At 44.3% G+C, this 14926-nt stretch overlaps 1 protein-coding gene across 1 annotated transcript; it reads left to right on the top strand.

Moving 5' to 3' along the window:
• The first annotated feature begins 3049 nt into the window (after nt 1-3049).
• On the top strand, nt 3050-12317 carry clrn3 (clarin 3). Its single transcript, XM_078565202.1, has 3 exons — nt 3050-3281; nt 8173-8355; nt 12040-12317. Exons 1-3 carry the CDS (start codon nt 3050-3052, stop codon nt 12315-12317), a joined length of 693 nt encoding a protein of 230 aa, XP_078421328.1.
• The last annotated feature ends 2609 nt before the right edge of the window (nt 12318-14926 follow it).

Raw genomic sequence — 14926 nt, 5'->3', positions numbered from 1 at the left:
CATCCTCAATGATGGAGGAGCCCAGCACATCAATGCAAAAGATAAGGCTGAAGCATTTGCGACAATCTTCAGCTAGAAGTGCCGAGTGGATGATCCATCTCGGCCTCCTCCTTCCCCAGCATCACAGATGCCAGTCTTCAGCCAATTTGATTCACTCCACGTGATGTCAAGAAATGGCTGAAGTCACTGGATACTGCAAAAGCTATGAGCCCTGACAATATTCCGGCAATAGTACTGAAGTCTTGTGCTCCAAAACTTGCCGTGCCCCTAGCCAAGCTGTCCCCGTACAGCTACAACACTGGCATCTACCCGGCTATTTGGGAAATTGCCCAGGTATGTCCTGTACACAAAAAGCAGGACAAATCCAACCCAGCCAATTACCGCTCCATCTGTCTACTCTCGATCATCAGTAAAGTAATGGAAGGGGTCAGCAACAGTGCTATCAAGTGGCACTTGTTTAGCAATAACCTGCTCACTGTCGTCCAGTTCGGGTCCCGCCAGAGCCACTCAGCTCCTGACCTCATTACATCCTTGGCTCAAACATGGACAAAAGAGCTGAACTCCCGAGGTGACAGCCCTTGAGATCAAGGCAGCATTTGACCGAGTGTGGCATCAAGGAGCCCTAGCAAATCTGGAGTCAATGGGAATCAGGGAGAAAACCCTCTGCTGGTTGGAGTCATACCTAGCACAAAGGAAGATGATTGTGGTTGTTGGAGGTCAATCATCTCAGTCACAGGACATCACTGCAGGAGTTCCTCAGGGCAGTGTCCTGGGCCCAACTATCTTCAGCTGCCTCATCAATCTTCAGCTGCTTCATCAATGACCTTCCTTCCATCATAAGGTCAGAAGTGGGGATGTTCGCTGATGATTGCACAACGTTCAGCACCATTCACGACTCCTCAGATACTGAAACAGTCCATATCCAAATGCAGCAAGACCTGGACAATATCCAGGCTTGGGCTGACAAGTAGCAAGTAACATTCACACCACACAAGTGTCAGGCAATGTCCATCTCTGACAAGAGATAATCCAACCATCACCCCTTGATGTTCAATGGCATTACTATCACTGAATCCCCCACTATCAACATCCTGGGGGTTACCATTGAGCAGAAACTGAACTGGACTAGCCATATAAATACTGTGGCTACAAGAATAGGTCAGAGGCTAGGCATCGTGTGATGAGTAACTGACCTCTCGACTCCTCAAACCCTGTCCACCATCTACAAGGCACAAGTTAGGAATGTGATGGAATACTCCCCATTTCCCTGGATGAGTGCAGCTCCCACAACGCTGAAGAAGCTGGACACCGTACAGGACAAATCAGTCTGCTTGATTGGCACCACATCCACAAACATTCACTCCTTCCACCACTGACGTATAGTAGCAGCAGTGTGTATCATCTGCAAGATACACTGCAGGAACTCACCAAGGCGCCTTAGACAGCACCTTCCAAACCCATGACCACTACCACCTAGAAGGATGAGGGCAGCAGATAAATGGGAACAGCATCACCTGGAAGTTCCCCTCCAAGTCACTCACCATCCTGACTTGGAAACATATCACGGTTCCTTCACTGTCGCTGGGTCAAAATCCTTGAACTCCCTTCCTAACAGCACTGTGGATGTATCTACACCACATGGACTGCAGCGGTTCAAGGCAGCTCACCACCATCTTCTCAAGCGCAACCAGGGACGGGCAATAAATGCTGGCCCAGCCAGTGAAGCCCACATCTCATGAATGAATGAAAAAATATAAACCCATCAATGGTTATGGTCCGACAGAATGGTGAAATGTCATCCATGCAGACACTGGTGGAATATCTTCACTCCAAATTTCACTGATAAACCTTCCTTTTCTAGTTGGGAATAACACTTCTCGGCTGCAGAGAGGGTTCTGGAGATATAGCCAATTGGCTTTTCGGATCTGATACTGTTTGCCGCAGAGTTTTGACTTGTTCTTCATTTTGGTTTCACAGTTGGTCAAAGTTCTCTTTGGTGAAATCTTAATTTGGTTCACTTCAGTAGTTGAGCTACCCATGGCTTCGTTACCCACTCGCATCTTGGGAAGTTCCATGACTTTTCCTTCCAACCACTCAGTAGTGCACTCACTGTGGGATACACGCCATAATGCTGGAATTGGGCAGGCAGCACAAAGCGTGCCTGCATCACTTTGATTGGATGTGGGGTAATCCTGTAACCTACACCAGTGACCAATGCCGCCGACAATCCAATTTAGCCCCTGAAATGACAAATCGGGAGATCTCGTCGTTGGTCTGCTCCTGGGCCTGGCCAAGATGGCCATCAACAGATCGAGGTAGCGGGAGGCTGAGTGGGCCATTTGGCCTCACGGCCTGCCTTTCTTCCCGGCTACATCCCTGGAGAGGGAGCACGCGTTGCCCATGGCGAATCTTGAGGTCTCCTGTGACCGGTGGGCACCCAGGGAGGGGAAACTGGGATCCTTCATCACCCCTGGGAATATTATTTTAATTTGATTTCAGTTTCCTTCAGTTTTGATGTTTTGTTACAGTGGGTTAGCGGTGCCCCTTTCAAATGGGACACTTAGTTACTTCAAGAGCAGTATATGTTTTGTAACTTTCCATGTTTTATGTTGGTTAATCTGAAATAAACCAATGGTATCTGAGCAGGAAAAGTGTGAACAATTCAAAATCTAAATGTTTTTTTTCAGTTCATGAGGAGTCTTGATCTAAAAAGGGTGCACAGCATAAAAAGATAAGAGGAGATACCAAACATCTCTTTTCTGTATTTCCCTGTGACTAAGTAAAACTATGGCAACCATCTGCTCCTGGGCAAGGTCTAATCATTGGAGCACTTTATTGCTGTTACTCTTGATACAAGGTCCATTACTTTTCTCTCATTTCCGGAAAAGTGCAGGATTCACGAGGCAAGCTGACAGCTGAGTTGGACTGTGGACATAAACGGACTGCGATTGCTTTGTCAATAAAATTTGTGATAGCAAACATTTAAATTTAAACACATTTTGTTTTAAAATTATTTTGTACGTAACTGAGAAGATAGCAGCCCAAGAAAATGCCGTCTCTAAGGAAAAGGTTAATGTTTGCGGCAGGATTTTCTGTCAGTCTGGGGACTGGTATGTTAATATCTGCAATAATGGCAACAGATTCATGGGTTGACACCGTAATAAACTGCAAGAATAAAAGTGGTGATGCAGTTGGAGAAATGAAACTCAAGTACGGCTTGTTTGAAGGTTTACGTGAAAAATCTGGTTGTCCGATCCTCGTAGATGACGGGACTGTCAAAGGTAATTGCTGCATTTTTTAAATTACTACACAGTGCTAAGATTTACAAGAGAATTTAAACATTCAGGTTTTAGGAGAGGATGGATAATAGAATCATACTTTTTTTAATATTCATTCATAAGGTGTGGGCGTTGCTGACTAGGCCGGTATTTAATGCCCATCTCTAATTGCCCTTGAGGAGGTTGTGGTGAGCTGCCTTCTTGAATCGCTGCAGTTCATATGGTGTAGGTACACCCACAGGGCTGTTAGGGAGGGAGTTCCAAGAGTTCCATTTTGGCCCAGCGACAGTGAAGAAACTGCGACATAGTTCCAAGTCAGGATGGTGTGTGGCTTGGAGGGAAACTTCCGGTGGTGTTCCCATATGTCTGCTGCCCTCGTCCTTCTAGGTGGTAGTGGTCATGGGGTTGGAAGATGCTCTCTGAGGAGCCTTGATGAGTTGTTGCAGTGCATCTTGTAGTATCTTGCTACTACTGTGCATTGGTGGTGGAGGGAATGACTGTTTGTGAATGAGGTATCAATCAAGTGGGCTGCTTTGTCCTGGATGGTGTCAAGCTTCTCGAGTGTTGTAGGAGCTGCACTCATCCAGGCAAGTGGGGAGTATTCCATCAAACTGCTGACTTGTGCCTTGTAGATGGTGGACAGGCTTTAGGGAGTCAGGAGGTGAGTAACTCGTCGCAGGATCTCTAGCCCCTGACCTGTTCTTGTAGCCACAGTATTTATATGGCTAGTCCAGTTCAGTTTCTGGTCAATGGTAACCCTCAGGATGTTGATGATGGGGGATTCAGTGATGGTAATGCCATTGAATGTCATGTGCAATGGTTAGATTCTCTCTTGTTGGAGATGGTCATTGCCTGGCACTTGTGTGGGACAAATGTTACTTGCCACTTGTCAGCCCAAGCCTGGATATGTCCAGGTCTTGCTATATTTGGACATAGACTGCTTCAGTATCTGAGGAGTTGCAAATGGTGCTGAACATCAGTTGAAGGGTCATGAGGACTCGAAATATCAACTTTGTTCTTCTCCGCCGATGCTGCCAGACCTGCTGAGTTTTTCCAGGTATTTCTGTTTTTATTATGTAATCATCATTGGACATCCCCACTTCTAACCTTATGATGGAGGGAACATCATTGATGAAGCAGCTGAACATGGTTGGCCTGAGGACACTACCCTGAGGAACTCCTGCAGTGATGTCTGGAACTGAGATGATTGACCCCCAACAAGCACAATCATCTTTCTTTGTGACTTCAATCAGCGGAAGCTTTTTCCCCTGATTCCCATTGGCTCCAGTTTTGCTTGGGCTCCTTGATGCCATACTTGGTCAAATGCTGCATTGATGTTAGGGGCTGTTATGCTCACTTCACCTGAGTTCAGCTCTTTTGTCCATGTTTAAACCAAGGCCGTAAAGAGGTCAGGAACTGAGTGACCCTGGCAGAACCTAAACTAAGCGTCTGTGAGCAAATTATTGTTAAGCGAGTGCCGCTTGATAGCACTGTTGATGTCCCCTTCCATCACTTTATTGATGATTGAGAGTGGACTGATGGGGTGGTAATTGGCCAGGTTGGATTTGTTCTGTTTGTTGTGTAGAAGACATACCTGTACACACAGGGTAACTTTCTACACTTCCAGGTAGACACCAGTGTTGTAGCTGTACTGCGACAGCTTGGCTAGGGGTGTGGATAATTCTGGAGCACAAGTATTCAATACTATTGCCGGAATACTGTCAGAGCCCATAGCCTTCACAGTATCCAGTGCCTTCAGCTGTTTCTTAATATGTAGAGTGAATCAAATTGGCTGAAGACTGGCATCTGAGATGCTTGGGACCTCTGGAGGAGGCCAAGGTGGATCATTCACTCGGCACTTCTGGCTGAAAATTGTTGTAAATGCTTTAACCTTATCTTTTGCACTGATGTGCTGGGCTCCCCGGTCATTGAGGATCGGGATAGTTGTGGAGCATCCTCCTCCAGTGAGTTGTTTAATTGTCTATCACCATTCACGACTGAGTGTGGAAGGACTGAGGAGCTTAAATCTGATCCATCGGTTGAGATTGCTTAGCTCTATCGCATGCTTCTTACGCTGTCTGGCATGCAAGTAGTCCTCTGTGGTAGCTTCACCAGGGCAACACTTCATTTTTAGGTATGCCTGGTGCTGCTCCTGGCATGCCCTCCTGCTCTCTTTATTGAACCAGGGTTGATCCCCTGGCTTGATGGTAATGGTAGAGTGGGGGATATGCCAGGCTATGAGGTTACAGATTGTGGTTGTGCAGAGTTCTGCTGCTGCTGATGGCCCACACCTCATGGCTGCCCAGTATCAGGTTGCCAGATATGATCAGAATCTATCCCATTTAGCAAGGTGGTACTGCAACACAACACAATGGAGGGTATCCTCAATGTGAAGACGGGCCTTTGTCTCCACAAGGGCTGCGCGTTGAACTGTCCTATCAAAACTAACATGGACAGATGCATCTGCAACAGGTAGATTGGTGAGGATGAGGCTGAGTTCTGTGAGAGAATGGATCATATAATCATGCAGCACAGAATGAAGCCGTTTGACTCATCATACCTGTGCCAGCTCTTTGAAAGAACAATCCAATTAGGTCCATTCCCCCACCTCTCCCCATGGATCTGCAAATTCTCCTCCTTCAAATATTTATCCCTGATGATTGACATATATTACAAATCCAGCAACATGAACTGTACCATTTTGAATAGTCAAATTTAGTCTACTATGAGCCACTTAATATTTTGATCTATCTGCCCTTTGTAATAAATGGTGCCTTGAATATACAAAAGAATAAGGCGTATTTTCTGTTCACGGGCATTGACATGTTCAATGTCTTGCCTGTACTATGTGCATTTGCTGAGAGATATTGTGCTGAATTTTCATCATCTATCATGATGGCAGGAAAATGGGATGGTGAGGCATGACATGGCCTCTCCGCGTCAATCTTGATTCATCTCCCACTGCCAAGAGTACTGCTGGCCATTCCTAACCCACAGTAAATGCCGACAAGAGGTTTAAGTCCAGTCTTCTGTTCCATTTTCTTGCTACCTATCCAGTTACTGCCACTCACCAGGGTCATCTGGTAGGAAGTGGTGATGGACCTGAGATAGCAATGATAATGGCCCCAAAGCGTATAAAAAGAGGGAAAGGATATAGTAGGGGCTTCCTCTTTCTCATTGCGAACCAAAAATAACTCACTTTATTAGGTCTTGGTCTCAGCTGATGCTTTCAGAGCACTTTTGCTCCTTTAAATGCCCAGATATTTCTTCTGCTTTTGCATCCGGCTGGGATTTTGCATCCTGGAACCTCAGGCTCCAACTTGAGGGTGGGAATCTTCTGGGAGGCCACCCTGCACTCGAATGACTCTAATTGAGGAAAATGGGACAAGTTCCACCCACCAGTATTTCATCATTGTAAATAAAATCCACACTGTATATCAGATTTATAGGTAGAAACACAGTAACCACTTTAAAGTGACAGTACAAGTTTTTCTGACTGTATTTTCTCCAACACATGGGCCTGAATATTACCATCGGCGAGCGGGGGGCGGGCCCGACACGCCGACGTGCAAACTGACGCGAGACAACGTCGGGCATGCGTCCTGACGTCATTGCGCGTCATTTAGATCTTTTGTTAAGCGGGCGTGTGCCAGAGGCAGCTGCGCGCCCACCAAACTGTCAGCAGCCTATTAAGGCCATTAAAAAACCAATTAAAGTAGTTAGCAACACTGCCCATCCAACCTTAAGGTTGGCGGGCAGGCGAAGAGCCCAAGTGGCCTTTGCGTTTTCCAGGAAACCTCATCCATGGGCGGGATGAGGTTTCCTGAAGGTTTTATAAAATTATTAATTACTTTTTGCACAATTCACAAACATGTCTGAGCTCATGTGAGACGGTCACATGAGGGGACATGCCTAAATAATTTTTAACTTTATTATTTACAAACTTTTATTATCTACTTAATCTCCCTGAGGCGGCCCTTTGCCTCAGGGGGATTTCTGCTCTTTTGCGCGCATGCACGAAAGAGCGCAGGCCCTGACTCTCCCTCCTCCCCCCGCCTGCACAGGTAGCGCTACCGGCCATGTGTCATGCTGGATGGGCCTTAATTGGCCCGCCCACGTAAAATGATGGCACGCAGCTGATCGGCTCCGCGCCTTCCCCCGCCCACTCCCGCCCAGCCCGCACGACATAGGTAAGTTTCTGGCTATGACTCTTTGACAATAATTGAATTCTCCTTGAGAAAGCAATCTATGTTATCCCCTTGCTTAAACATGGAATAATATTATCTTTAATAATATATTTTACAGTTATGCGTTGAATCAAATGGACACCAATAATTGATTTCATGGAATGATGATGGGACAAATGTGTTGCTCATAATTTTTGTTTCTCTTTTTTAAATGATATACTGGGCTAATCATTAAAAAACACACAACATGTAATTCAATTGAAGTAGATTTAAGATTACCTTTTTGTTTTAGTCATCAAGTTCTCCATTTTATAACTTGGTTGTAAAGAATGAATTATACTTCCAATAAATTGGACTAGGTTAAGCCAGGCAGCCAACCTCGGAGCAGGAAGTTATATTGCAAGGTTGTTTCAAAATCCTAGATAGACTGATTTGGTTTTATTTCTATTTTTAAATAAGAGCCATTCAACAGCAGACCAAATAAGCCAAACTCACAAAAGAATAGTTATGTCAAGGTTTCATAATTCCAGTAGAGAAAATTAGAAGCTAAATTTTTTAATTGGTAATTATTCAGTACCTTCAGGAAAATTGTAAACGTGTAGAATCTCTTGAAAATTACAGAAAAGGGGTGATTGGTTTCATGGGTTTTGTATGTCAACATATTGAATGCAACATCCTAACTCTTTCTGTGTGCTTTTTACTTTCAGTTTTGGAATGTTTTAAAAATGCAGGCACTACAAGAGCTATCCACATCCTAGTTATCCTGTTCCTCGTTTTTGGACTGCTGTTTACACTGCTAAGTGCCGTAGTCGCCCTGTACAATAGCATAAGTAATCCTTATGAGAACATCTGTGGGCCTATCAGTATTTACACATGTAGCTCCATAAGCTGTAAGTAAGAATGAATGAATGAATTGGTATTTGAAGGAAATCTGTTTTTTCAAAAATATTTGAATTATTTTTCTTCTCTATTTAACATAAACTTAAATATAGGCCCTGTTTTTGATATCTAATTTTGCATGATTAAACCAGTCAGTTACATAGTCTAATATTCTGTAATAAAAGTAAAATATTGTGCTGCTGGAAATCTGAAACAAAAACAGATAGTGCTGGAAATGTTTGGCAGGCCTGGGAGCATCTGTGGTGAGAGAAACAGAGTTAACGTTTTGAGTTGAATGTGAATCTTCTTTAAAACTTCTTTGACCATGTCCCAGACCTTCCTTTTTGTTCTTCCATCACCCCAGCCTTTCAATGGCATATAACCCGTCACATTTCTACTCGCCTTCAGTCCTGGAGAAGAGCCATATTCGACATGAAAAGTTAACTCTGTTTCTGTGGGCTGAATTTTACGTCCCGCGGGTGGATTCACGCCCGACCCGGTCGGGTGTAAAATCGCACGAGAGGGCGTCGGGCGAGCTGTCGCACGATATTTTGATCGGTGGGTGCACGTAAAAGTTGGAAGCCCTCTGACAATTAAGAGGACAATTAAGCCCATTAACGGTGCAATTGTCTCCAATTTTTCGTGGCCCATCCAACCTGACTGTTGGCAGACGGGCGATTTGGCAGGGCGGCCTTTACATTTTTCATCAAGCCTCACCCAAGGCCGGATGAGGTTTCCATTGTGAATTTTTACAAAAATTACAAATGTGTGAACAGCATTTTCGTTGGGTATATTTTCAGGTGCCTGACTGTGATGCTTGGACATTTTTTTCTCCGGTTTTTAAAAGAAACCTTATTTTAAGATTTTCAGGTCTGCAGCTCCTTGAGGCAGCTGTCTGCCTTCAGGGAGTTCTCTTGCAGCGCTCACACATGCTCGAGGAAACGTCATCGCCCACCCTCTTCCCACCCCCAACCCCGGCAGCGCTGAGCTTTTCAGTTCGTGTTTCATGCTGGCTTGGCTGTTGACTGGCCAGCCAGCGCGAAATCGCGGTCAGGGGCCAATCGCAGGTCCGTTTCCCGACTGTACCCGGGCCTGCTGATTGCGCCCGGCCGCCAGAAGTAATAATTCTGGCCTCTGTCTGCATATGTTGCCAGTCCCACTGAGTATTTCCAACAACACTTCCTGTTTCTATTTCTGCACAGTGCTGTGTTGGCTGCTGGACAGTTTGTGTTGCTACAGCACATGTTTTCATAAAGCCGATTTTTCAGGGTAAAGTAAGAATGAACTTGGATTTAAGTTGCATTTTACTTGACCTTGGGATGTCCCAAAGTGCTTCACAGCCAATGAAGTACTGTCTCTCTTAAAGTGAATCACTTGTGATGCAGGGAAATGCAACAGCCAATTTACAATGAGGTAAATGACCAATTAAACTGTTTGTTTTTAGTGGTATTAGGGATAAACGGATAATTGTCAGGAAAGTGGGGAAACTCTCCTTATATTTGAGCAGTGCCATGGGACCTTTTACCTCCACTTGAGAGGCAGACAGGACCTCTGTTTAATGTCTCATTTGAACGATAGCGGCCAGAATATTGCCGTCGGCGAGCAGGACCGGGCCCGACATGCCGACGCGCGATGACATCAGGCGTACGTTCCGACGTCATCGCGCGTCATTTAGGTATTTCGTTTGGCGGGCGCACGCTGGAGGTTGATGCCATTTACCTCACTGTAAATTGGCTGTTGCATTTCCCTGCATCACAAGTGATTCATTTCAAGAGAGACAGTACTTCATTGGCTGTGAAGCACTTTGGGACATCCCGAGGTCAAGTAAAATGCAACTTAAATCCAAGCTCATTCTTACTTTACCCTTAAAAAATGGCTTTATGAAAACATGTGCTGTAGCAACACAAACTGTCCGGCAGCCAACACAGCACTGTGCAGAAATAGAAACAGAAAGTGTTGGAAATACTCAGTGGGACTGGCAACATTTGCAGGCAGAGGCCTGAATTATTACTTCTGGCGGCCGGGCGCAATCAGCAGGCCCGAGAATAGTCGGGAAACGGACCTGCAGCCGCGATTGGCCCCCGACTGCGATTTCGCGCTGGCTGGCCAGTCAACACCCAAGCCAGCATGAAACACGAACTGAAAAGCTCACCGCTGCCGGGGTGGGGGCGGGAAGAGGGTGGGCCTATTAAGTCCATTAAAAAACCAATTAAAGTAGTTTAGCAACACTGCCCGTCCAACCTTAAGGTTGGTGGGCAGGCGAAGAGCCTGAGCAGCCTTTGCGTTTTTCAGGAAACCTCATCCATGGGTGGGATGAGGTTTCCTGAAGGTTTTATAACATTGTTAATTAATTTTTGCACAATTCACAAACATGTCCCAGCTCATGTGACACTGTCACATGAGGGGACATATTTAAATAATTTGTAACTTTATTATTTGAAAACTTTTATTATCTACTTAATCTCCCTGAGGCAGCTCCGTGCCTCATGGAGATTGCTGCTTTCTTTCGACACATGCGCGAAAGAGCGCAGGCCCCGACTCTCCCTCCTCCCCCCCGCCCGCACACAGGTAGCGCTGAGCGCTACTGGTCGTGAGTCACGCTGGACGGGCCTTAATTGGCCCGCCCATGTAAAATGGCAGCGTGCAGCTGATCGTGGGTGATGATTGGCTCCGCGCTTGCTCCCGCCCAGTCCGCCCAACATAGGTACGTTTCTGGCCAGCATTTCTGACAGTGCAACACTCCCTCAGTACCACACTGGTGTGCCAGCCTAGATTTGTGCTCAGGTCTCTGGAGTGAGACTTGCTGAACACATGGCCATGTGAGCGCTATCAGTAATGCGCAATCTTCAATCCAAATTACATCATTGTGTTATAAATTGTCTAATCTACACACATAAGAATATTACAGAAAGATTGTCCAACAACTTTTCAGTTATACTGATGTCCCTTTAATGTTGCACTTTGAAACTGAGGGAAAACCTGGAGGATCAATGTATGAGGTCAATGAATAAAATCTTTCAATGCAGGTAATCTGAATTAAGTAGTTCTGTAGGAATGCAAGCTTATCATTGCCATTTGATTGCAATGTCGTTTTGAAAGAAGATTTTTTTTCCTCTTGAGCCTCTATTTTAAAGTTCCTTTCATTAGTTCCCTGCGTACTTTGAACAAATTCAATGGGAAGCAAAAAACGATTGAGCAACTTATAAGCACTCAACCAATAATGCTGTTAACTAATTAACCACCAGTAGGTGTGCCACAGCAATACTTGTTTCCTGATCTTTCATGTGTGTGTGCGAAGTGGTTGCACTCAGCTCTGAATCTCCCTCTGATGAAACTGCTGAAATTAAGACCATTTTCTTTCTTTGCTGCAGACCATAATCTGTCTTTTTAGTCAAGGGTGGTGTCCGGCAAATTTGGGTTAAATTTTCCAATCATTGGCAAATGGCTGCTTGGAAAATCTAATTCTAACAAACGGAAAGAGAAAAAAATACACATAACTGGAACAAACCGTGTTTTTAGAAGGTGTCTCCCTTTGAAATGTTGGTAGAATCAATTAACATCTATGATTTCCATTATAAATATTGTTAATAGACGGTTTATTACTCTGAAAATGCACAAAAGACGAAGCAACTTCTCAACTTAGTATTGTTAATTATTTAAATGTAAAATACTGAGAGAGAATCTATTTCTTTCAGGTGTTTCAACATTTTTGGCAATGGTTCTGTTTGCAGTGAACACAACAGTGAACAATTTATCCACAGAATTGGTGAAAAATTCAATTAAAGAGAACCTGGTTACATTCAAGCTTAAGACTGATAGTTATGAGTATTCATTTTGGCTTATCCTGCCGTCTCTGGCTCTTAATGTTGCCACAATTGCAATTGTCTATGTGTATCAACATGAAAATCATACCAGAGAAAGAGAACAGAAAAGGCCAACGGAAAATGCACCCAAAGATGTTTTGATGTATTAGTTCTAGATTATAGATGAGTGTTTAGTGATTGATGTAAAGGGGGAAATCAAAAAACGAATATGATAGAGATTATAGGAGTGCCAAGCAATCTGGTAGAATTCATACTGACTATGTGATTATGGCAAGGTAGATTTTCAGAGATAATGTCAAAATTATTATTCATCAGTTCAACATATTGTCTAGACATAACACAATTTCTGTTACTGGCTGCCACCCACCACTGACAAAAGGGATCCAAAATGGAATGAAACATTTGCAAAAACATCGGAGACTGAGAGTAATTTCCAGGATTTTAAAGTTGAGACAATGACTATAAACCGTACAGGCCTTAATATCAGGATTTGCAAAGGTTGATTTTGTACTCCCACCAGAATGGGCCTGAACTTGTCTGTATGTACAGGTTCAAGTCATTAGTAAAGTTCAATTTTGTTCCTGGTAGAGGAAGACCCTAGGAATGGGAATGCACATAGAATCATGAAGGGGGTAGGGGGAAACATCGGGCTGGATTTTGCAGTTAGCAGCAAAGCGGTAGTGCTCATCGCTGGCCTTGTTGAAGGCTGTCCACAAAGATCTAATGATCTCTATCCCTTTTCCCAATGGCAGTTTAAATCTGGCAATAAGTCAAGGGACCTCCAGGTGTCAGCAGCAGTTCTGTCAGAAAGCAGCGGAGCAGCCAATTGCATTGAAGAATTCTCACACGGAATAACAGAATAAGTTAAAAGCACTGAATCCCTTCACTTTAGATTTACCTATTTCAGATAGCAAAACAAATGATTATGATTGCAATAAAATGGAAGCTAAAATATCATAAATAAACTTTAAAAAAAACATACTTTTAAAATGTGTAACTTTTGTATCATAATCGAGATATTTGACATTGCACAAATATAAAATTAACTTTTTTGGGCCAGTGAGAGTGTTTAGCAATAATTGTAAACTTAGCATGCAATTAAAAACCTACTTACACCTAATTCAACAAGATGTAACTTTTTCAAGGGTTTTTACAGTGAGATTAACAGTGTAAAAGTGGAAGTTAACTGTAGTTCAATGATTTCCAATTGATTGCAGAGAGGGTGGGGTCTTCAACAGCACAGCCTTTTGAGGAGCGTAGAATCACTGACTGCAACTTCTGGATTCCCACGTTATTCTGCGCATGTGCAGACTCCAAGAGTTGGTGTCAGTTTCAGTTGAGTAATGATGGTGAAAGCTGATAGTTTTGCCTTCATTACTGCTGCAAAATCAGGGCCATTCTAATCACTCCTGCATTACTTACATATGAATGCCCATTTGAGGCTGAAGCACTTTATCCAAGCTCTGGGATACCCTGGGTGTGCAAGTGAAATGCAATGGACTGAAAATGTCACAAAGAACAGCTTATGCCCCTTTACTTCTGCTTTGTGCCAGGCTGCAAGGCACAAGTTTCCCAAGGATTACATGGATATTATAGTAGATAGTAAATGAGAGATGCTGGGATGACACTATTTGTTTGCCACTCATGCCTATTTACTTACTATAAGGGGAGGTGGTGGCATAATGGTAATGTCACTGGACTAGTAATCCGAGCCCCCAGCTAATTCTTTGGAGACATGGGTTCAAATCCCAACACTGCAGCTGATGGAATTTAAATTCAATTAATAAATCTGGATATAATGGTGACCACAAAACCATTGCAGACCGTCATAAATACCCATCACTAATGTTCTTTAAAGAAGGAAATCTGCCATCCTTATGCCTGGCCTACATGTGACTCCAGACCCACAGCAATGCCCTCTGAAATGGTCGAGCAAGCCACTCAGTTGTATCAAACTGCTACAAAGTCTAAAAAGAATGAAACCAGAAGGGCCACCCAGCATTGAACTGGGCACCGGAAATGACAATGGCACACCAGCCCTGTCAATCCTGCAAAGTCCTCCTTACTAACATCTGGGCACTTGTGCCAAAATTGGGAGAGCTGTCCCACAGACTAGTCAAGCAGCAATAAAACAGAAAATGCTGGAAAAACTTAGCAGGTCTGGCAGCATTTGTGGTGAAAGAAACGGAGTTAATGTTTCGAATACCAACATGACTCTTCTTTGGAACAGGAGAGTCAAGCAGCAGCCTAACATTGTCATACTCATGGAATCATACCTTACACAGACAATGTCCCAAAAACCACCATCACCATCCCTGGGCGTGTCCTGTCCCACCGACAGGTCAGGAACACCAGAGGTGGTGAAACAATGGTAAACAGTTGGGAGGGAGTTGACCTGGGAGTTCTCAGCATTACTCTGTACCCCATGAAGTCTCATGGCATCAGGTCAAACAAGGCCAAGGAAACCTCCTGCTGATTACTACGTACCGTCCCCCCTTAACTGATTAATCAGTGCTCCACCATGTTGAACACCACTTGAAGGGAACACTGCGGATGGCAAGAGTACAGAATGTATTTTGGGTGGTGGACTTCAATGTCCGTCACCAAGAGTGGCTTAGTAGCACCACTACTGACTAAGCTGGCCGAGTCCTAAAGGACATAACTGCTAGACTGGGTCTGTGGCAGGGGGTGAGGAAACCAACAAGAGGGAAAAACATACTTGACCTCATCCTCACCAATCTACCTGTCACAGGTGCAT

The sequence above is a fragment of the Cetorhinus maximus genome, chromosome 20 (assembly GCF_964194155.1).
Source record: "Cetorhinus maximus chromosome 20, sCetMax3.hap1.1, whole genome shotgun sequence".
In the NCBI taxonomy this organism is placed as follows: Eukaryota; Metazoa; Chordata; class Chondrichthyes; order Lamniformes; family Cetorhinidae; genus Cetorhinus; species Cetorhinus maximus.
Note: the sequence above shows the minus strand (reverse complement) of the source record. Positions and strands in the feature narration are given on the sequence as shown.